General features: G+C 40.5%; 1 protein-coding gene across 2 annotated transcripts in view; it reads left to right on the plus strand.

The window, feature by feature from the left end:
• man2a1 (mannosidase, alpha, class 2A, member 1) overlaps window positions 1–24,558 on the plus strand; it is a 219,479-nt gene that overhangs the window by 178,154 nt on the left and 16,767 nt on the right. For both annotated transcript variants that reach the window (XM_060837296.1, XM_060837306.1), the window contains 3 exons: window positions 1,209–1,350; window positions 14,797–14,930; window positions 19,166–19,366. In XM_060837296.1, coding sequence (XP_060693279.1) covers window positions 1,209–1,350; window positions 14,797–14,930; window positions 19,166–19,366 — 477 coding nt within the window. The remainder of the gene's footprint in view (window positions 1–1,208; window positions 1,351–14,796; window positions 14,931–19,165; window positions 19,367–24,558) is intronic.

The raw sequence follows: 24,558 nt of genomic DNA on the forward strand, positions 1-24,558 counted from the left end.
TTGGAGGTCGCCATTGATGATGTTACCTAGCCCAGTAATGAAGCGTCTGAATATCAAACCTACAGCTCAGCGAGCAAACCTACACCCTAAAGATGAATTTTACAAAATTCTACAAAAATACCAGTTACCTAACTTCAAAGTGTTCTTAGATGCCAAATTTATTTGTATCCTTGAGTTCTAAGATGATAATGGGTAAATATATATTTGTAAGTTGAATGGAATAATGTTCAGTGTTTCAGAGATTGCTCTCCAAAATTCTAGATTTCTATTTACAAAATGTGGAATTTAATTTAACATTATAAATCAATGGCCATTGCATAACATCTCTGTTTACAAAAAAAAAATGAACAGTGTGACAGGCAAATGCCAATTTATTAGAAATCTTGCATCAAGTATGTGCCCATTGCATGTATTCTGTCGTGTTTTTTTTCCTTTTTCAATTACACCTGTTACTTAAATGTCATATCAAGGCAAATTTGCTGGGGTAGTCCAATCCTTCATCCCTAATGGATGTCTTTTTCTAAGTGATTGACTCCAAAATCTTAACTTGTCAGTTCCTATTCCCACTTTCCCAATTGTTGCAACAAATTATGGAGAAGCAAGTTAAAGTTAACTGAAGGTAATTGACCGCTCTAAGCTGGACACAGAAATAGCGAAGAGGAAATGATAGTCATTACAATCAGAGTAATTTGCACATTCTGTCTCCCACACTTAATCGACTCATTGGAAATAATTTTAAAATTGCTTAGTTTAATTCCTACCCTGTACTGCTATTTTAACTTAGCTTCTATTTGGATTTTGTGTTAAATCTCAATTAAACCTACAGCAGAAGAAATCACAAGGAAATTCAAAGCGAATGTATCCCTTATTGATTTGGGAGAATCAGCAGACTGTCTTCCTGTAAAGGATATACTGTTCTTGTTTCTAAAGAATCATCAGAACCTTATTTTTGTTTCAGCTGGAACAGGAACCGAATTTTCACTTTGAGAAAGTTGTTTCTGAAGTAAACATTCAGTCCCTAAATTTCAGTTTTCACTTGAGCACAGTTTTCACTGTTGCTACGATAGCTACAAACTTTTGTCCTTGAATTTTTTTTCTGCAAAACAATCTCTTCAGGCACTTAATTCTAATAAATTATTCATTAAAAGTATGAAGTGATTTTTTTCAAAAAGTGCTTAATACTAACTGAGTTCACCTCATGATTCCAGATCCAGCCAAGGCAGACGTTAAACAAATTGCCTCTTCAAGCTAATTTTTATCCTCTGACGACAACAGCTTATATTCAAGACAATGATGTTCGTTTGACCTTGCACTCAGCTCAGTCTTTGGGAGTTGCTAGTCTAAAGAGTGGTATGTTTATTTATAATTCTTTCCTCATCATACCAAAATGACACCCATCACATAGCTGCACTGAATTTCATCTGCCACTTATACCCCTTTCCAACAGTGTACCTAAATGCTGTTAACTTCATATCTCTCCTCCTACAGTTTAGGATATTTTCAGGTTTTATGTAGTTGGGAGTTTTTTTTAAATCTCTGCTCTGTTTATCTTGTAAGGGAGAACAAGAAAAAGATCAGAATATTTCAGTAGAAAGAAGTAACAAAGCTGCAACATAAAGGGACTTGGTGGGGGGGGTTACTTACGCATGAAGCATAGATAGCTAACACACAGTGCATCAAGTCATGAGGAAAGCTAGTGGAATGTTGGCCCTTATTTCAAGGGGTTTGTAATATAAAAGTAGGAAGTTCTACTCTGTCTGTGCAAGGTGCTGATGTGGCCACATCTGGAGAACTGAGAGCAGTTTTGGTCCTTTTACTTAAGGAAAGCTGCCATTTCATTGGAGATGGTTCAGAGGTTTACTAGGATGAACTCAACTCACTGGAATTTAGGAGAATGAGAGGTGATCTACTTGAAACATAAAGGATTTCTAAGGGACTTGACAGGGTTGATGCTGAGAGTTTCATGTGGCAACTCATGGAAGGGTCCAGGACCAGAGGGCAAAGTCTCAGAATAAAGGGACACCATTTTAAGACTGTTGTGAGGAGGAAGTTCTTCTCTCAGAGGATTGAGTGTATTTGGAATTCCTTGCCACAGAGAGCAATGAGAAGCGAAGTCCTTCTGTATATTTAAGACTGAGATAGATAGATTTTTGATCTGTAGCGAAATCAAGGGTTATGAGGAAAATGTAGGAAAGTGATATGGGGAATGGCTGATAAGGGATGATCCTATTGATTGGTTGAGCAGCGCAATGGACTGATTAGCTTACTCTTGTTCTTATGGTATGTACCCAAGACTAGGTCACTAATACATATCAAGAAAATTAAGTTTCAATGCCAACCCCTGGAGATTCTGACTATGAACACTTGACCTGACATAAAATGGAGCATTACCCCTTTTTATCATTGATGACTCAGCCAACTTTGTATCCTTACAGTTATTGTTCCTTTTGTTCTATGGGCTCTAATTTTGCTGGCACAATTGTTACATGGTACTTTTGACAGAAGTGTTTCGTAAATCCATCAACTGGATTAACCTCTGCAGCCCTCCCAGTTATCCTATCAGAAAACTCAAGCACATCCGTTAAACAAGATTTGCGCTTGAAAGATCTGTACAGGTTTTCCTTCATTAGTCCAAATCTGTCTGCATAACAGTTTATTTTGTCTCATGGAGTATTTCTGAAAGTTTTCGTATTACCAATGTTCAATTAATTGACCTGTAGGTGATGGAATTATTCTTGCACCTTCTGACCAAGGTTGTAATACATCAAATCCCATCCCTCTTACACCTGCTTGCACCCCCCCCTCCGCAAACGGTTTCTGCAGATATGGGGCAGGTCCTCTGGATTCAGTGTCTTTCTACCATTTTAAATGTGCCCCAGACCCTTGTTTCCCGGGATTGGGGATGGGGGTGGGTGGATTGGGGGGGGGGGGGGTGGATATGGGGGTGGATTTGGATGGGGGGGTGGATGGGGGTGGATTTGGATGGGGGGGTGGATGGGGGTGGATTTGGATGGGGGGGTGGGGTTGGATGGGGGGTGGATGGGGGGGGTGGGGTTGGATGGGGGGTGGATGGGGGGGTGGGGATGGATGGGGGGTGGATGGATGAGGTGGGGATGGATGGCGGGTGGATGGGGGGGTGGGGTTGGATGGGGGGTTGGATGGGGGGGTGGGGGGTGGGGTGGGGTGGATGGGGGTGGGGTTGGATGGGGGGGTGGGGGGGGTTGGATGGGGGGGTGGGGGGGGTTGGATGGGGGGGGGGGGTGGGGGGGTGGGGTTGGATGGGGGGGGGGGGGGGGTGGGGGGGTTGGGGGGGGGGGGGGGGGGGGTGGGGTTGGGGGGGGGGGGTGGGGGGGTTGTGATGCAAGCAAGTGAGTTCAAGTGGAAACCAAGTTGATCAGGTTGAGAGGAGTGGTAAAGAGGAATCTAAGACTACCAAAAAGAGGTCATGAGAATAAAATGGTTGTCAAAATAAACGGCAATGAAAAATCTACTATGCATGTAAATAGCGAATGGGTACTACAAGGTAGAGGGTGTCCTATTAGGAAAAAGAATGTGATACATACTTAGAGGTGCAAGTCAGGACTAGAATGGTTAGTGAGTTTTTTACATTGTTCTTTACTAAGTAAGATGTACTGTATATCCACTATCACCAATATTTTATCAAGGAACAATGTGAAGATTGAGGAGGAGGAGGTACTGAAAAGTTTGACTATGCATAGAGTAGTTAAATCACCTAGTCTTTGTGAAGGAGTAAAAGAGAGTGTTGATGCCAAAAATGCACTGGATGCTATCTGTTTGGATTTTAAGAAAGAACTTCACAAAGTAGTTCATAAAAGACAGGAACCATGGCTTTGTGAATAGAAAAGCCAATGAGCAATTGAAAAAAAAAGAGAAAGGAGGGCATCATGACAAATGATTCTTTTTTTTTGTCTAGCTGATGTACGGTAGACACTGGCACTTCCCAAGTCAGTGTTAGGACTACTGTTTTTTGCTGTTTCTGAATTACTTGAATGCTCATGGGTGTGCAGGAACAGCGGGACCTAGGAGATTATGTGGATTGATCTTTGAAGGTGGCAGAACATATTGGGAGAGCGGTTGGCAAAGCAAATGAAATATTGGGCTTCATAAATAGAGGAATTGAGTACAAGATCAGGGAAGTTGTGTTCATCCTAAATTAAACTCTAGTTAGGGTCCAAATACCATATTGTGCCCAACTTTGGTTACTGCATTTTAGGAAAGATGCAAAGGCCCTTGTGAAGTTTCACAGGACATGTACCAGAATGGTTTTAGGGATGGATGTTTTTGTTACAAGTTTAGATTAGAAATGATGGGGGTGTTCTCCTTGGAGTAAAAGAGATTGATTGAGCGTTTGTTAGAGATGTTCAAGGTTATGGAAGACTAAGATAAGGTGGAAATATTAACTATTGTTTGGATTTTTAAATAATTCATTCGGGGTATTGGGGTACACTGGCTGGGCCAGCATTTATTGTCCATGCTAATTGCCTTTGAGAAGTTAGAAGTAAGTTGCCAGTTAATGTAGATACATCCACAGTACTGATAGGGACAGAAATCCATGATTTTGATTTTGCAACACTGAAGGTATTATGTGTCCACGTCAGGATCGTATGTGGCTTAGAGGGAACTAGCAGGTAGTGATGTTCCTATATGTCTGTTACCCTTGCCATTCTATATGGGAATGGTTGTAGGTTTGGAAGAGGTCTGTCGAGGTTGATTGTTAAACATATTCAAGGATGAGATAGATTTTTCATCAGTAAAAGAATCAAAGGTTATGTGGATATGCCAGGAAAGTGGAGTTGAGCGTCAAATCATAGAGACCTACATAACAAAAATAATGGCCTTTTCAGCCCATCATGCCTGTACTGATCAAAACAGCAATTAATTATTCTGATTCCATTTACTAGCACTTGTCCCATGGCCTTGTATGCCTTGACATTGCAAGTGCACATCTAAATACTTATTAAATGTTATGAGGGTTTCTGTCTCTACCATCCTTGCAGGCACCTCTGGCTAAAAGGTTTTTCTTCATATCCCCTCTAAACCTTCAGCGCCTTCCTTAAATTTATGTCCCCTGGACACTTATTCCTTCATCAAGGGGAAACATTCTTTCTTGTCAACCATATTTATACCCCTCATAATTTTATACATCTCAATCATGCTACCTCTCAATCTCTTCTGCTATAAGGAAAACAACGAAGTCTGTGCAATCTCTCTTCACGACTAAAACTGTCCAGCCCAAGCATGATCCTGGTAAATCTCCTTTGCACTCTCTCAAGGGCTATCACATCTCTCCTATAATGTGGATTTCAGAATTGCTAGCAGTATTCCAGCTGTGGCCTAACCAACATTTTATAATTACCCTTATTAGTCGAGGCATATGGTTTATGATGTGCCACCTTAACCATTTTATACATCTGTCCTGATACCTTAAGGAGTCAGTGTACATGCACATCATGGTCTCTATGATCTTTGGTGCCTGCCAGGGTTCAACCATTCATCATGTATTCCCTTGTCTTGTTTGTCCTGTTCACTTCACATTTACCTGAATTGAATTCTAATTGCGACTGCTTAGCCCATCTGACCAGCTCATCTGTCTTTTCCTGTAGTCTAAAGTAATCCTCATTATTTACCACTCCAAAATTTTAAATTGTCTACAAACTTACTGATCAACTCTCTGATAAATTACAAACAGCAATGGTCCCAACACTGACTTCTGTGTGACCCCACTGGGCACAGACTTCCAGTCAGAAAAGCACCCCTCAACTATCACCCTACACTTCCTGCTACTCAACCAATTGTGAATCCAATTAGCTTAATCTAGTTGGATCCCATGGGCTTTCATTTGCTATCAGTTTCCCATGCACATTTTATCAAAAGTCTGAAGTCCATGGAGAGTACATCAAAAGCAATTACCTCATCTACACATTTGGTCACCAATTTGAAATGTTCAATCATGTTGGTTAGACATGACCTACCCTTAACAAAACCCATGCTGCCAGTTCTTATTTAATCTCTGCCTCTCCAAGTGCAAATTAATTCTACCCCTCAAAATTGCTTCCATGTTTCTCTACCACTGAGGTTAGACTGACCGGTAGTTTCCTGGTTTATCCCTTGCTTCCTTTGAATAGCAGTGCCACATTGAATGTCCTCCAGTCCTCTGGCATCTCTCCGGTAGCCTGAGAAAATTAACATTTTTGCAAGCATCACTGCTATTTACTCCCTTGTTTTACTCAACAGCCTAGGATACATTTCATCTGGCCATGAAGCATTATCAACTTTTAAGCCTATCAGACCACTCAGAACCTCATCTCTGTCCATGTTAGTTTCTTTTGTCACATCACAGATCTCTTCATGATTTCTATACCCATATCTTTAATCTCATTAGTGAGTATGTAACCCAAAATATTCATTTAGAATCCTTCACACATCCTCTGCCTCCATGTACAAATTACCATTGTGATCCTTAATGTGCCCTACTTTTTGCCTCATTATCCTTTTACCCTTAATGTACCTGTAAAATTATTTAGGAATTTCCTTTTTTATAATCTGCTAGTATCCTTTCTTATTTCCTTTTAGCATTCCTAATCTCCCTTTTAAATTACCTCCTGCACATGCTATACTTCTCTAGGCCTTCTGTTGTTTTAAGCCCTTGGTATCTGCCATAAGCCTCCCTTTTTCTCTTAATCCAATACTATTTCTCCTTTGATATCTCGGATGAGTGGGATTTGATGGCTCCACTTTTTCTTTATTGGAATATGTTTGCCCTGTACACGCTGTATGTCCTGCTTGAATGCATCCCAGTGTTCTGAGACAGTTTTTCTGCTCCCACTGTGGCTGAGAGTCCAGAGACAGTAGGTCTCTTATAGGATGAAAGGCAAGGCTGGCAGGTGTAGGGAATGCTGGATGACTAGAGATATTGAGGTTTTGGTCAAGAAAAAGAAGGAAGCATATGGCAGGTATAGCCAGAAGAGATCGAGTGTATCCTTAGAAGAGTATAAAGGCTGTAGGAATATAGACTTAAGAGGGAAATCAGGAGGGCAAAAGGGGGACATGAGATAGCCTTGACAAATAGGGTTAAGGAGAATCCAAAGGGGTAGTTACTCTTATAAAAATGTACAAGGGAGAGAATAGGGCCTGTTGAAGATCTGCAAGACTACCTATGTGTGGAACTGCAGGACATGAGGGAGATACTCAACAAGTATTTTGCACCAGTGTTTACTGTGGAGAAGGATATGTAGGATATAGAACATGGAAAAATAAATAGCAACATCTTGAAAAATGTCCATATTACAGAAGGGGAAATGCTAGACGTCCTAAAATGCATAAAGGTAGATAAATACCCAGGACTTGGGTAGAACTCTATGGGAATCTAGGGAAGTGATTGCTAGGCCCCTTGCTGAGATTTTGTATCATCGATAGCCACAGGTGACTATCGATGGACGTTGGCTAATGCGATGCCACTAATTAGGAAAGGTGGTAGTGGAAAGTCAAGGAACTAAAGACCAGTGAGCCTGACATTGGTAATGGGCAAGTTGTTGGAGGGAATCCTGAGGGACAGGATTTGCATGTATTTGGAAAAGCAAGGACTGATTAGGGATAGTCAACATGGTTTTTGCATGGGAAATAGTGTCTCATTAACTTGAGTTTCTTTGAAGAAGTAACGAAGAGGATTGATGAATGCAGATTGGTGGATATGATCTATATGGATCTCAGTGAGGCATTCCTCATGGTGGCAAGGTTAGATTACATGGAATATAGGGAGAACTAGCCGTTTGGATACAGAGCTGGCTTGAAGGTAGGAGACAGAGGGTGGGTGGTGGAGGATTGCTTTTCATACTGGAAGTCTGTGACCACAAGGATCGGTGCTGGGTGTGTATATAAAATCATTTATATAAATGATTTGGATGTGAACTTAGGAGGTATAGTTAATAATTTTGCAGATGACACCAAAATTGGAGGTGTAAAGGACAACAAAGAAGGTTACCTCAGAGTACAACAGGATCTTGATCTGATGGGCCAATGGGCTGAGGAATGGCAGATGAAGTTTAATTTAGATAAATGTGGGGTGCTGTATTTTGGAAACGCAAATCATGGCATGCCTTATACATTTAATAGTAAGGTCCTGTGGAGTGTTGCTGAACAAAAAGACCTCTGAGTGCATGTTCATAGTTCCTTGAAATTGGAGTCACAGGTAAATAGAATAGTGAAGTAGGTGTTTGTTATGCTTGCCTTTATTGATCAGTGCATTGAGTATAGGAGTTGGGAGGTCATGGTGTGAATGAAAAAGTATATTGGTTGTGCCGGTTTTGGAATACTGTGTGCAATTCTGGTCTTCCTACTCAAGGAAGTATGTTTAAGAAAGGATTCAGAAAAGATTTACAAGATGTTGCCAGGATTGGAGGTTTTGAGCAATAGGGACAGACTGAATAGGCTGGGGTTATTTTCCCTGGAGCGTCAGAGGTTGAGGGAATGACCTTATAGAGGTTTATAAAATCATGAGGGGCATGGATAGGGTAAATAGACAAGGTCTTTTCCCTGAGGTGGTGGAGTCCAAAACCAGAGGTCAGATTTAAGCTGAGAAGGGAAAGATTTAAAAAGGACCCAAGGGGCAACTTGTGCAAGCAGGGAGTGGTCTATGTATGGAAAGAGCTACCAGAGGAAGTGGTGGATGCTGGTACAATTACAATATTTAAAAGCCATTTGGCTGGGTATATGAATAGGAAAGACTTGTGAGGGATATGGGCAAAATGCTAAATGGGACTAGTTCAATTTGGGATATGTGGTTGGCATGGATGAGTTGGACCATAGAGTCAGTTTCAGTGCTGTGCATCTCTATGACTCTAAATCATATCTGTTCTTATTAAAGTCAGCCAACTCTTAGTTGAAAACTTTGATTTCCTTTTCCATAACAGTTTTGAATCTATTGGATCACTGTCTGCAAAACACCTCTCCCACTGATACTTGCCCAGCTTTGTTTCTTAAAATGAAGTGCAGGACTACCCCTATTTTGTATGGCCTTCTATGTACTGGCTTAAAGCATTCCTGGATGCATTTAAAGAATTGAGCTCCCTCAAAGCCTTTAACATAATGACTACCCCAGTTAATGTTGGAGAAATTAAAGTCCCATCATATCACTACCCTACTGTTTTTACACTTCCCTGAAATCTGCTCTTCTGTTTCTCTTAGACTGCTAGGTAACCTGTGGTATGTCCCCAGCAATATGATTGCTCCATTTTGGTTTATAAGTTCTACCTTTATGGCTTCATCTGAGGGGTCTTCTAAAATGTCATGCCTCCTTATTGATGTAACTGATCCTGATTATAAGTTGCGATAATTCCCTGTCATTTGCCAACTTCCCTGTTTCACCTGTAAACCCTGTAATCTGGAATATTGAGCTACCAATTCTGCCCCCCTCTTAACCATGTCTCAGTGACAGCAATGATATCATAGCCCATGTTTTAATTTGTGCCCTTAATTCGTCTGCCTTGTTTGTCATTTTTCTTGCATTAATGTAAATATCATCTGACTTTGTCATACCCCCTTCTGCCTTAAGTGGTCTATAATGTCTATGCCTTCCTGACTGACTTGTTTTTACTTCTAGTCTTGGTACTTCATGTTCCCCTGTTGAGCATTGTCTGGAACCCACCCAGCTGCTAAGTTAGTTTAAACCCTCCCCAACAACACTGGCAAATCTACCCGTAAGATTGCTGGTCCTATTCCAGTTCAGGTGCAACCCATCTACCTTGTACAGGTCCAATCATCCCCAAAAACAGGTCCAATGTTCCAGAAATCTAAAGCCCTGCCTTCCTGCACCATCTGTCTGACCATGCATTCATCTGGATTAACCTCCTATTCTCACTTGCAGAAGGCACTGGGAGTAATTCAAGGATGACTATCTTTTGGGTCATGTTCTTTAATCTACTTCCTATTTCCCTAAATTCTGCTTTAAAGACCCCTTTCCTATCTATGTCACTGTAACAATATGCCATGCTGTTTTCCCTCCTCTTCAGAATGCCATGCAGCCATCCAGTTACATCCTTGACCCCGGAAGTAGGAAAGCAGCATGCCATCCTGGAATTTCAGGCCACAGAAATTCCTGTTTTTCCCCTTATAATTGAATCCCCTACTACTGTAGTCCTGCCATTCTCCTGCCAGTCTCCAAGGGCCAAATGGCCTACATCTATGCACATGTATGCCGATCACTTACGATAGTAGAATAGGTAGTTCAAGTGATTAGGAAGACATATTAGCTGAGGTTTAGAGTTGAAAAGCAGGGAGGTTCTGTTGGAACTAGACAAGACTTTGGTTAGGCCACAGCTAAACTAGTGTGAAGTTCCAGAATTCATATTATAGGAGCAATGTGATACGTGGAGAAGGTGTAGAGGCTGGAGAATTTTTGTTATAATGGAAATTGGATAGACTGAGGTTATTTTCCTTGGAGCAGCAGAGACTGGGTGGCGGGCGCGCGCGGGGAGACATGATTAAGATGTGTAAAATTATAAGGGGCTAAACAGGAGTGAACATTTCTGTGGTGGAGGGGTCAGTATCCAGAGGGAATAGATAAGGGGCAGGATATTCGGGAAGATGTGAGGAAAATGTTTTTCACTCGGAAGGTGGTGAGAATTGACAACTCAATGCTTGTAAGGGCGGTAGAAGCATTAACCTTTAGATGTGTACTTGTGATGCCAAGTCATACAAGGGTATTGAGGAGAAAGTGAGGTCTGTAGATGCTGGAGATCAGAGCTGAAAATGTGTTGCTGGAAAAGCACAGCAGGTCAGGCAGCATCCAAGGAACAGGAGTTTCGACGTTTCGGGCCTAAGTCCTGAAGAAGGGCTTATGCCCGTAATGTCGAAACTCCTGTTCCTTGGATGCTGCCTGACCTGCTGCGCTTTTCCAGCAACACATTTTCAGCATACAAGGGTATCGGCCAAGTGTTGGAAAATAGGATTAGAATGCTTAGGTGATTGTTTTTGACTGACATAGACTTGATAGGCTAAAGGACCTTTTTCTGTGCTGCAGACCTCTGAATTTATGACTAGACCTGGTTATTTCATGTGTTGACCATGACATTCTCTTACTACATTGAGAATAGCCAATATATAGGTATCTATGTGCATCCTTGCATGTGTCTGTTGGAATAGGGTTTCTATTCTTTAAAGGAAGAGGGAGGTGTTGTATCATTGCATAGAGACCAGACCAGACAAATATCATACCTTTAAGACAGATGAAATTATTTGTAATGTTGCAGTATAAAGCTCCCCTCCTCACCTTCATTGTCAGGCGTAACACTAAGAGCAGTACTAAAGGTAGTAATCATTATCATCTGATTGCAATTACTTTATCTTTTCTCTGTGTAGTCAGTAAGCACAGAACCCAGTAAAACTGTAAATTAGTAAATTGAAATTTTTATTTATTATGGTATTGCAAGTAGTTACATACTTGACCCTGGCAGTAGGAAGACAGTATGCCATCCTGGAATTTCAGGCCACAGAAATTCCTGTCTGTTACCTTTATAACTGAATCCCCTACCACTATAGTCCTGCCATTCTCCTGCCAGTCTCCAAGGGCCGAATGGCCTACATCTGTGTGCATGTATATTGATCACTTACAATAGTAAAATAGGCAGCTAAAGTGATTAGGAAGACATATTAGCTGAGGTTTAGAGTTAAAAGCAGGGAGGTTCTGTTGGAACTGGATAAAACTTTGGTTAGGCCACAGCTAAACTAGTGTGAAGTTCAAGCTTCAAGACGTCTGTGTCAATAAGAACCAAGTCTTTGTGGTTAATAAGGGCTAACATGTAAGGAATACTTGTACCATATCATGCTGCCAGTGGTGTTTTACCCAGAAACTACATCAGTTGCCTAGAAATGGTGGACCTGGGCCACACAGAGACAAAGGGGAGTTAGTCAGTGTAACTGCGCACATTAGAAAGTAGAGGCAAATCAAACTCTTTCGCGACTGCTGGGAATAGAATTTAGGGAGCTGATGTTTTTACTCAGAAATGAATGTTATTATGAGGTTAATTTGTAGTTTATTTTGAATGTGTTGGAGAGACACTAGCCGAACAAGAAGCACTGTGAACACACAAAATCACTGGAAGGAAATCAGCTGTCACCATGCCAGCTTTAGTAAGAAACCTTGCTATGGAGACGGTGGTGAATCTTCACTGGGTGTTTGTGAGATTATGGCTATGATATAAGGAATACTGAGAGTTTGAATTTATAATGAAATCTTTCCAACTGTTTTGTTTACAATACAGGTCAGTTTCTTGCATTTTGTCAGTGCGATTTGGCTGTAATGTGATTGGTGAATTGAGGAACGATTTTTTAAAATGCAAAACCCTATTGGCTATTATGCGATTCAATCCCCAGTTACCTTAAGTCCACTCTGAGTGTTTATTTCAAGTCAAGCAAAAGAAGTCGGATGACTGGGCAAATTTTGTTTGACCTTACTGTTGATGTTTTTTGAGGATGTTTTTAGAAATTATTGTAGGAGTAAAGATTTGGATTTCAAGATTCTCCTCATTCTGGACAATGCTCCAAGCCAGCCTCCCACCATTGGTGAACTTTCTGAAAACATCAAAATGCTATTTCTACCTTCAAACAACAGACTCTTTTGTTCAACCCACTGACTAACAATAGTAGCTTTTAAAGCTTATTATTTAAGGCGTATATTCAGGAAGCTGATTGCAGCTACTGAGGGGGATACTGAGGACAGTGTTCTTCAATATTGGAAGAGTTTGAACACTAAGAATGCTATTGCTATCATTGTCGAGGCCTGAGGTGATGTCGTTAAGCACTGCTTGCATGCAGTTTGATGGAAGCTTCTACCAAATTTTCTTCATGATTTTAAAGGCATTGAACTGTCGGAGGAGCTTCCAGCAATGAAAGAACATTGTGTCACTCTTGCAAAGCAAGTTGGATTTGAAGAAGTGGAAACTGATCTGCAGCAATTTGTTGCTACGTGGGAAGTTAAAACTCTTGGTGAAGATGAAGTAGTCCAGGATGCAGCACCACGAAAACTTTCCACTTCTATCCTAGGGGTAGTTGAGAAGCAGTTGCGGCTTTTGGAAAGCAATGACTACAATACAGAGTGCAGCAGGATAGCAGTTCAAGGCATAAAGTCTTATCTGGCACCTTATGAGCAGCTTCTTCATGAAAGGAGAAGGATGTCTATTTTAAGCCAACCCCCAAGGAACAGTCTGAGGACAATCCCAAGGCCATCCCCTTCTGGACTAAATATTTTCTTTTGTTGTAACCCTGTACCCAGAACTGCACCTGAAATTAATGATACGAATGATAACCCTCAACCTGTCTTATTACAGTACTATAATTCAGCAAACTCGGTAACCACTTAAAATGTAAAATTTATTGTATTATTTCATGAAAATATATGATTTTAACATTTACTTAGACTGTGCTATCGTTTGTGTTAGACTAACTACTATTTTTACTGATATGTTTGATGGTTCGCCCCAACCCTGTTTTCCTCATAGGCCCTATTATTTCTATTGTGTGATTTCCTATAACACGAGGTCACATATGAATGCAACTACTGCATTATATCAGAACAGGCTGTAATATAGTTCATGATTTCATTATTGAATAAATGATTTTCGCTTTATATTAAAGTCTACTAAAAGAGTATTGTGAATGCAGTAACTGGCCTCCACAGTTTAAGTAACAGAAAATAAGTTATTTGCTGAACTATGGGTTTGAAACTTGCAAGGCTTAAATGAACTGCTGCAGTGCGAGAAACAGCAACTGTTAAGTTTTTTTTATTTAAAAAAGTGAATGATAGGGCCAATGTGGAACAGACATTTGTAAGATGTGCACAAATATTTTTTGTCATGTCCTGAAAGATCCCTGTACCAACTTCTGAACATGGATCTGGTGCTGAATTAGGAATTCAATATTTCATGGGTGCAAACAGAAGGAAATGTGTGATGGGTCATTTTTCACTCATTTAGATGAAGTTACCACAAATGGATGGTGTACTTTACATTGGCCATGCCAAATGAAGTAATGTTGAAATAATTTATTTAGAATTCTGGGACATTTTGCATAGCATTGCTCAGTGAATAAAACAAAATGCAATTTTACGAACAAAACTGCTTGGCTGCTAGGTTTTGACACCAGAGGGGAGATGTTTTGCTGTAGTGTTTCTGTGGAGGAATAAACTATCTATTTGATGGATTGGAGAATGAACCTCAAGTATGATAGAAGTGGGTGCTGGAATGTGAGATTCAGTTTATTGATGGATTCCTAATTGGGAGAACTGTTTCAAACCATTCCTAGATTGCCAGGTGCCGGCAGTTAGAATGTAATGGAAACTTGCATACTGGCCTCTGGTCCAGGGCCTATTGATTGCAACTTTATCAAACAGGAAAGCCATCTTCTATGATATGTTTGTCTGTTCAACATATCATTTTTGTGATTGGGGGAGACTAGAGTCAGGATTGAGGTTGACTCAGCATATTTTCAGTCAGACAGATCTAAATATTGTGAATGTATAGTGCTATCTGCATTGTAGCTATTACTTCAATAATCCACTTGGAAAAATTTGCAGAGTTAATGATTAAAGAATTCAGTATACACAGTTCATTAAATTCCATCTTTTATGCCAACTTTCACATTTTATTTAACACAATTTGAGCAAAGTAATTAATGTGTTTTAGCCTCTTGATGTCCAAAGAGTTATTAAATACATTAGTTTTATTAGAATCCATGATAAGATTACAATTAATGGTAAGTTAAAACATGCAACTTACTTAACAGGCCAGCTGGAGGTTATATTGGATCGCAGACTGATGCAAGATGATAACCGTGGTCTTGGCCAAGGACTCAAGGACAATAGAATCACAGCCAATTTGTTCAGAGTTTTGTTGGAGAAACGAATTGGAGTAGATGTGGTAAGACTAATTATGCAATGCCAGAATTTATTTTCTAAGTAAGACAAGCTCAGAACTAAATATTGTCAGAAAAATCTTTTTATTTAAAAGCAGTTAGAAATAAGAGAATCAGTTACTGCAACTTAAGTTTAAATTGTCAAATTTCATGATTGTTATGATTGTACATCTTATAATGATGGGTAAATTACAGGAGGGATTGAAGGAAAAATTAATTCAGCAAGCCAACATAGAAATTGAGTTGGAAAAAAATAGTAGTTGTACATGTTCAAAGCTGCGAGGACCACATGGAAGAGAGTAAGTGATTGTGCAATCTTTTTCACCTCACAAAGAATATTATTCATTATTTCGAATCATACCTTTTAATACTGAGGAGCGTCAGAAGTTTGCTTGAAAGAATTCAGACAATAAATTGAGAGAGAGGTAGGCATAGATTTCTATCTATTTTTAGTTCTCTGAGAAGGCTAGCATTTATTGTCCAGTCCCCAATTTGCCGTTGAAACAATGGTAGTGAGCCACTTTTTTTCAACCCCTGTAACCCATGTACTTCAGGTAATGGTAAGGAGGGCGCAAAGAAACAATAATATAGTCCCAAGTTGGAATGGTGTATACCTTGGGATGTTATTTGCCGTTGGTCACATTCCATTGCGCCGGCTGTCCTGTTGAGCTTCAGCAAGGGAAGAAATTAGCACAGTTTAAAAACAAAGGCTGTCCACTTTCAGGTGAAACTGTGAAGGAATTATTTTCCCTCAGAAGTTTGTGAATGTTTGGATCACTCTTCCTCAGAGAATGGTGGAGCTGAAGTAATTGAATACTTTCAAGGCAGAGGTAGATATATTCTTGACTAACAAGAGAGTCAGTGATTATCAAGAGTAGACAGGGATGTCTACTCAGGCATGTATGGAGTTGAGACCACAATTCGATCAGAGTGATACATGGAAATGATCAGGGAGAGCTTCATACAATCAACATGGTGGAGTAGCAAGACCACATGAGGTGTCAAGGTGAATAAAGTGGCAATAAATATGGGATAGGGAGTTTAGGCAAAAAGAGATTAAAGCAAGATAGAATGGCTTTGAACTGCAGAGAGAGAGCATAATGAATTATGATGGAGTTTTGAATCACTGAGGATAAGCAATCATTTGGTGCAGAGCTAAAGAATAAAAGGAGCGAAGATATTATTTTGAAAATACTATTATGGTATTTGATTATTTATGGCAGAAGATGAAGATTTGAAATGTGAGATGAGAGGAATGAAACATAGTAAAAAGTGTAAACAAAAAAGTTACAGAAAAAATTGGGACAGGCCAAGATATCATTTGATAATGAGTGCCATATTGCCACTGTAACAGACTGGGAGGTGTGAGTTGAGGAACGTATAGCCAGGTGGGAATGCTACTTTTGGGAGAAGTTATCATTACTCCTCAGGCAGATTTCCATCAAGGTCATGCAGTTATCCATGTGTGAAAGGTGTATACTTTTAATATCTTCAATTAAATGTGTTGAAGAAATCTTTTCATATGGTTAAAGCCTTGTAATTAATGTGCCTATTACTAGGCTACATTTAGATGAAAATATGAATTAGTATAATTCAGTCAATCGGTTCCGCTCATTACATCAATCTCAGTCCCTTTCATGAAATTTGAAAGAATAAAGTTATATTTTGAAGAATAATTTAGGATGCTATTTGGCTATTTCATGATTTAATTTGAAAAGCATTTCCTTTTTTCTTGTATTGACTCTAAATTTAGTTACCTATTTTGCCATTAACACAATAAATCATTTTCTTGAAATGCCTCACAGAACAACAGTGCTACAAATAAGAAAATGTAATCCAAACTTAGTAGCAGAACAGCGAAGGATTCTTAATTTACTTGGATATGTAAAAATTGCAGGTTTCTGCTATGGTAAAGCAACCCTTTTGATCGTAGCTATAGTTTATTTACTCTTGACTTTCTGAGGAGCTCTCCTGATTCCCTGAGTACCTTTGCAGCAGATGCATGGAACATCTTTAGAAATTGTATAAATAGATTTTTAGATATTTGCACAGCTTTTCTTCTTTTCAATTCATTCATGGGATATGAGTGTAACTGACATAGCCAGTTTTTATTTAATTTGCTTTTGTTCACGATATGGGGGCATAACTGGATAGACCAGCACTTATTGTCCATCCCTAATTATTCTTTAGTCCATTGCCAGGACATTTCAGAGAGCAGTTAAGAGTCAGCCACATTATTGTGGCTCTGGAATCATGTGTAGGCTAGATCAGGTAAGGGTGGCAAATTTCCTTCCCTAAAGAGAAATTGAAGATTCTTAATTCGTAAGATACCCTCAATCCCTCTACCAATAAAAGCTAATAACCCTATCAACCTGGGTGGCAACTTTCAAGGATCTATGTACCTGGACACCGAGATCTCTCTGCTCATCTACACTACCAAATATCTTACCATTAGCCAGCTACTCTGTATTCCTTTCAAAGTGAATCACCTCACACTTTTCCGCATTTAACTCCATTTGCCAACTCTCCGCCCAGCTCTGTAGCTTATCTATGTCTCTCTGTAACCTACAACATTCTTCATCACTAACCAAAACTCTACCGGCCTTAGTGTCATCCACAAATTTACTAACCTATCTTTCTATGCCCTCATCCAGGTCATTTATATAAATAACAAACAACAGTGGACCAAATCAGATCCTTGCAGGACCCCACTAGTAACTGAACTCAAAGATGAATATTTGCCATGAACCACCACCCTCTGTCATCTTTCTGCTAGCTAATTTCTGATTCCAAACCACTAAGTCACCCTCAATCCCATGCCTCCATATTTGCTGTTAAGTCTTTCATCTTTTAGAATGGGTAGCAGGTTTCAGTTCATTAATATGTAAACCTCAGAACTTCTTTGAAGTCACATTTTGAGATAACTTAAGGTTTTATTAAAAAGAAAATGATACTGCAGCTCAGACAATGCATTAAAGGTGTGAGGTTAGAGTCAGTCTGTATCCCAATCTTGAGTCAGACTGGTTCTATTTCCAAAGTGGAGTTTACAAAATTATTACATGGATTGATCGTCTGCATTGACGGTCTGAGCATTTTTTGAGCAAAATAGAATATATCAGCAAATGTAATCCTGCAAATACAAATTCACCTCGTAGACTTACATGTATGTGTGCATGCATGAGATAGAGGGTGTGTGTGTTTGCATGTGCAAGCTTGGTAAATATGTGTGTGTATGTGTATGTGTGTGTGTGTGTGTGTGTGTGTGTGTGTGTGTGTGTGTGTGTGTGTGTGAGAGAGAGAGAGAGAGAGAGAGAGTGATGGAGTATAAGCCTATGAGAGGGCGGGTGAGAGTCTGGGGACTATATGTGTGTATACGAGAGAGAACGTCTATATGAGAGAAGGTCTGTGTGAATGTTTGTGTTTGTGTGCTTGTGTGTGTGTGTGAGGCAGTGTATAGTGTAGTGGGGTCACCTGTAGTGTGACATGAACCCAGAGTCCCACTTGAGGTCATACTCATGGGTTTCGAACTTGGCTATCAGCCTTTGCTTGGCCACTTTGCATTGTTGCCTATCCTGAGGTCGTATATCCCTGACCGCTGGAGTATCCCTGTCTGGTGAATGTTGTGCATTGTCCATTCATCCATTGTCATAGCATCTCAGGCCGTCAATCCGTGTAATATTTTGTAAATTTCACTTTGGAAGTAGATCCAGTCTGACTCAAGATTGGGATACAAACCGACTCTAACCTCACATCTTCAATGCATTGTCTAGGCTGAAATATCACTCTTGCATGAACCCTTAAGTTATCTCAAGAATTTGACTTATAAGAAGTTCAGGGACTTACATATTAATGAACCAAAACCTGCAATCCATTCGAAAAGATGAAAGACTTAACAATCTAGGTTTGTTCAATATATCATTTCAGTTACATGACACTGTAATCTTTTGCAATAAATTCTGTGTCTCATGGTCCTGATCCATAACTACCTGATGAAGGAACAGTGTTCCAAAAGCTAGTGCTTCCAAATAAACCTGCTGAACACTAACCTGGTATTGTGTGATTTTTAACTTTGTCCACCCCAGTCCAATATCGGCTCCTCCACATCATGGCCACCTTCAAATTCCAAGTAAATGTTCCATGCATATATGTAAGTACAGTGATATTCCTTTTCTTGCTTGTTGAGATTGTGGCTCATATATAGTGTTCATTTTTTCATATGATACATTTATTTTCTTTTAAGCATGATGAAAGTAATAAGGCAGTGAATTATCGTTCGTTGTTGAGCCACAAAGTATGTTCCTACTTGAATCATCCAATATTTCCAATGGTTGTGAACCTGAATGTTGACGGAGTTCCTCCACTACTGAACCTATACAGTCCTCTTACATTATCCATGCCATGTGATATGAGCATACTTAACCTAAGAACTATAGAAGGAAAGGTAAGTCTGATATTTTTTGTATCCTTAATATGATAACATTTGAATGATAAATCATATATTTTTTGTTTTCTCGAGTGCATCCATAGAAATTGTAGCAACAACAAGACTTGTGCCACATAGGATATTTATAATAGGAAAATGTGAAAGTCATAGAGACGTACAGCATGGAAACAGACCCTTCGGTCCAACCAGTCCATGCTGACCAGATATCCCAATCCAATCTAGTCCCACCTGCCCCGCATAATTTTGTAAACCTCTATAAGGTCACCCCTCAGCCTCCAACGCACCAGGGAAAACAGCCCCAGTCTGTTCAGCCTCTCCCTGTAGCTCAGATCCTCCAACCCTGGCAACATCCTTGTAAATCTTTTCAGAACCCTTTCAAGTTTCACAACATCTTTCCGATAGGAAGGAGCCCAGATCTGGGATGGATGTATCATTGTCTGCTATCTTGCACTGCCTCTTTTTAGTCCTTTTTAGTCATTCAGTCCTTGCCGTAGTCGCTGGGTGTCTGTCTGGGTCTCTAGTTTGGATCGGTTTTGGTCTTTGGCTGTCTCAATGGTTCTACAAAGGTCAAACTTGGATTCCTTATATTTGTGTTGGTTTCCTGATCTGAAGGCCTCATGCCTGGTTTTTAGCAGATTCTCTATGTCCTGATTCATCCAGAGTTTCCTGTTGGGGAACACCCAGATTGACTTCCTCGGTATGCAGTCCTCCACACATTTGCTGATAGAGTCTGTGACGGTAGTGGCGTACTTGTACAAGGTACTTGTGGACTGTTTGAACATGTCCAAATCAACCAATTCTAGACAGCATTAGAGTTGATCCTCTGCCTCTTCCGACCAGCACTGGACCTGTATCCGCGAGGGCATCTCCTGGTTGAGCTTTTGCCTGTAAGCTGGGAGAAGAGCATTGTGATCAGAGTTCCCGAAATGAGGGCAGGGGATGGAGCGGTTGGCATCTTTCACAGTGGTGTAGCAGTGGTCTAAATTTTTCGGGCCCCTGCTGGATTATGTAATGTTCTGGTAGTACTTGGCAACACCTTTTAGATTGACTTGATTGAAGTCACCAGTTACAATAAACAGGGTCTCGGGGTGTTCCGTCTTCAGGGTGTTCGTGGCGGAGTACGGCACATCCAGAGCTTCCTCAACCTTTGCTTGTGGCGGTATGTACACCGCAGTTAGTATCCCACAGGACAGAGGGTAATGATTAAACAATAGGTGGGGATAGAGCCTCAGGAGAGAGAAAAACAGTTGGACAGACAAAGGAGTGGATAATGGTCCAGCTGGGAGGGTCCATAGCTATTCAGTGAGACCCTCCCTTAGCTAAACAGATGTAATAAGACACTAGCTTAAAAGGGTGACCTGAGTTTGGCATTTCTGAAACACATTTCATAATCATTAATGAAAAGAAATGCTTCGAAGCGGCCGCATTTGCATACTGAACTCTAAGTATACAAGGACATGGTCTGCGTTGTTCAATGGTTTTTGGGCGAGAGGCAGAGAAGCTGCCAGAGTAATTTGCTCTGTCTAGTTATTCTCCAGACACTGATTGTTGGAAGTTCTGAGGAAAGAACCCCAGTCTGTTAAAAATAAGTAGAAATCTCTAGAGGTCTCCATTGGCCGATGACTTTCGAATTCAAGTCATTCCAACATCAAAGTGTTTCATGAAGGCCTGGTATTCATGGTTAAAATGGTTACTCAACTGGTAAATTATGATTCTATTATTTTCTTTTTTGAATTTATCCTTTAACTACTCTGTTTGTCTGTGAGAGTAGGGGTTTATATTCGAAGAAGATTGGGCTTAGATATTAATTGGATTGTTGTTCATCTGTGTCAAGCTAAAGTTACATTATTAATAATAAAATGTCAATTTTTGTTTAAATTATATACTTTGTGTCCTTGAGCTACTATTTGTAAAGTCTGGTTAGGAACAATTGAGCAATTTTCAGAATCATTGAATGTTTTAATTTCACTGTATTATGAATCCAGTGATAGTTTGGCTGATTTGATTTGGCATGCTGTCTCTGTCTTGTAACAATACATTTGATTAAGGGTGCATAGTCCAGAGCTCCTTACCAAGGTGTGAAATTAACTTCATTGCAAAGCCTCCATGGACCACTGTATCACACCTCCATGACTCCATCGCTCTTCGTTTTGAAATAGTTTTGTCTTTCTGAAATTTACAAACATTTCACTACCTCTCAAGCATATTATGTGGACGTTGCCACAGCTGGAGTCTTTGTGATATTGTTTCAAATGACAAGATAACATTGAAAGCAGGAGTATTTTCAATATTGTCAGCAATATTGGTGAGAAGAGAAACTACTGGCAACACTTCTCCAGAGGGAGTAGTGGCAAGTGTAGATCTCTGAATGGGTGGAGGAGAATGATGCAACTCTGCATCCAGAAGCTTCATTTTCATTTTCTGCAGCAAATCACCAGCCTCTATGCTAGGATTTGTTGTTAGAGGGCGATTAAATCAAATTGCCCTCCAAAGGCAATCCAGTCCTAATGCAACTGGCACCGTACTGATCTGATACTCTACTCTCCAGCACCGTAGCCTCACACTTCTGCAGTTGCTGATGAACATCAGTTATCAAAGTGGTTGTCTGTGTTTTTGGGTCTTTAACTGTTAGAGTGCAGCAGTTGACTGCTGTGAAAAAAGATGGGATTTTCCTTCCCCCAACAGTACTGCAACATGAGAGAATTGTCAGAATGCAAGTATGTCTCTGCATTCTGATGGTGCCCTGATTAGAATCTCTGGCAGAAGTATGGGGAACTCTCATTTGAGCAAAGTAGCATTCTGTGTGAGATTTCCACTCCTTAGAAAATGCAGCTCAATTAATTAACTGTTCCTGCCAGCTTCAGCAGTTATTCACTCCTAAATCTAGTATGTGTCATTTTTGGAACATAAGACATAGGAGCATAAGTTAGGCCATTCAGCCCATCGAGACTGCTCCAACATTCAATTATGGCTGATGAGTTTCTTACCTCCATTCTCCCACTTTCTCCCCATAATCCATGATCCCCTTGACAATCAAGAACCCGTCTATCTAAGTCTTAAATACACTCAATGACCTGGCCTCCGCAGCCTTCTGTGGCAATGAATTCCATAGATTCTGGCTGAAGACTTTTCTCCTTATCTCTTTTCTAAAAAGACTTCCCTTTACTCGAAGGTTTTCCCCTGGGTCTTCATCTCTCCTGCACTTTTCCCAACATCCACTCTGTCCAGACCATTCAGTATTCTGTATGTTTCAGTTAGATTCCCCCCTTTATCCTTCTAAACTCCCATCGGGTATGGACCCATAGTCCTCAAATGTTCTTCAGCTTTTCATTCCTGGGACCTTTCTCGTGAACCTCCTCTGAAAGCACTCCCGGGCCAGTAAATCCTTCCAGAGATATGGGATCCAAAACTGTGTTAAATACTCCAAATGTGGTTTGACCGGAGCCTCATAGAGCCTCAGAAGTACATTCCTGCTTTTATATTCAAGTTCTCTCAAAATAAATGCCTTATTGCATTTGCCTTCCTAATTTCTGAGTCAACAAGTGTGGTGCTGGAAAAGCACAGCAGGTCAGGCAGCTTCTGATGAGCAGGAGAATCGACTATCATAAGCCTTTCACCAGGAATGTAGTGTGACACCTGACTCAACCTGAGAATCCTGGATTACGACTTCCAAGTCCCTTTGCACTTCACACTTTGAATTTTCTCACCTTTAAGGAAATCCATGCTTCTATTCTTTCTATCAAAGTGCATGACCTCACAATTTCCCACGTTGTACTCAATCTGCCACTTGTTTGGCAACTCGCCTCACCTGTCCAAATCCTTCTGCAGTCAAGACTAGAGTGGTGCTGGGAAAGCACAGCAGGTCAGGCAGCATCTGAGGAGCAGGAAAATTAATGTTTTAGGCAGGAGGCCTTCATCAGGAATGAGGCTGGAAGCTTCAGGAATGGAGAGATAAATCGGAGGGGGTGGGGTTGGGGAGAAGGTAGTTGAGAATGAGGTGGATGGAGGAAGGGATAAAAGTGATAGGTTGGAGAGGAGGATGGAGCGGATAGGTGGAAAGGAAGATTCTTCTGCAGCCTCCTCATCTCTTTGCAGAGCACCATTTGTCACTTCCTGCCATCCTGAGAAAGACACTTTTATCCCCATTCTCTACTTTGTACTAGACAGCCAAGCTTCTATCCATACTAGTACCTTGCCTTTCTCACCATGGGCCCTTATCTTACTCCGTAACCTCCTGTGCAGCACCTTGTCAAAGGACTTCTTGAAGTTCAGATAGATGATATCCACTGGCCGTCCTTCGGTCTAACACACTTGTTAATTCTAGCAGATTTGTCAGGCATGACCTCCCCTTGATGAAACCATGCTGACTTTGCCCTATTTTACCATACACTTCCAAGTATTTAGAAATCTCATCCTTCACAATATCTTACCCACGACCAGGGTTAGACTAATCGGTCTGTAATTTTCTGTCTTTTGTCTTATTTCCTTTTTAAACAATGGTGTCTACGTTAGCAACTTTCCAGTCCTCTGGGACCCTCTCTGTTTCTAGCATTTCCTGAGAGACCATCCCTAACGCCTCCACTATCTCTTCAGCTATCTCCCTTAGTACTCTGCGGTGAAGTCCATTTGGTCCAAGTTATTTATCCACTTTCAGGCCATTCAGTTTTTCTAGCAACTTCTCCTTGGTGGCAGCCACCATACTCAGCTCTGCTCCTTCACTGTATTGAATTTTTGGGATGTTACTCATGTCTTCCACTTTGAAGACTGACACAAAGTAATTATTCAGTTCCTCAGCCATTTCCTTGTTCCCCATTACTGCCTCTCCACTTTTACCTCTCTTGCCTTTTATATATCTAAAGAAACTCTTACTTTTTATCCTTTATATTGCTGGCTAGCTTACCCATATATTTAATCTTCTCCCTCCTTATTTCTTTTGTTCCCCATTCTGTTGGTCTTTGTAAGCTTCCCAATTCTCTGGTTTTTGATTGCCCTTCAGCAATTATATGCTTTCTCTTCTGCTTTTATGCTATCCCTGACTTTGCAAGTCAGCCATGGTTGCCTCATCCTCCCTATATCATGCTTCTTTTTCCTTGGGATGCATCTCTGTTGTGTCTCCTGAATTACTCCCAGAAACTCCTGCCGTTGCTGTTCCACTGTCTTTCCTGCTATACCCCTCTCCCGGTCAATTC

This window comes from Hemiscyllium ocellatum, chromosome 2 (assembly GCF_020745735.1).
Source record: "Hemiscyllium ocellatum isolate sHemOce1 chromosome 2, sHemOce1.pat.X.cur, whole genome shotgun sequence".
NCBI classification, from domain to species: Eukaryota; Metazoa; Chordata; class Chondrichthyes; order Orectolobiformes; family Hemiscylliidae; genus Hemiscyllium; species Hemiscyllium ocellatum.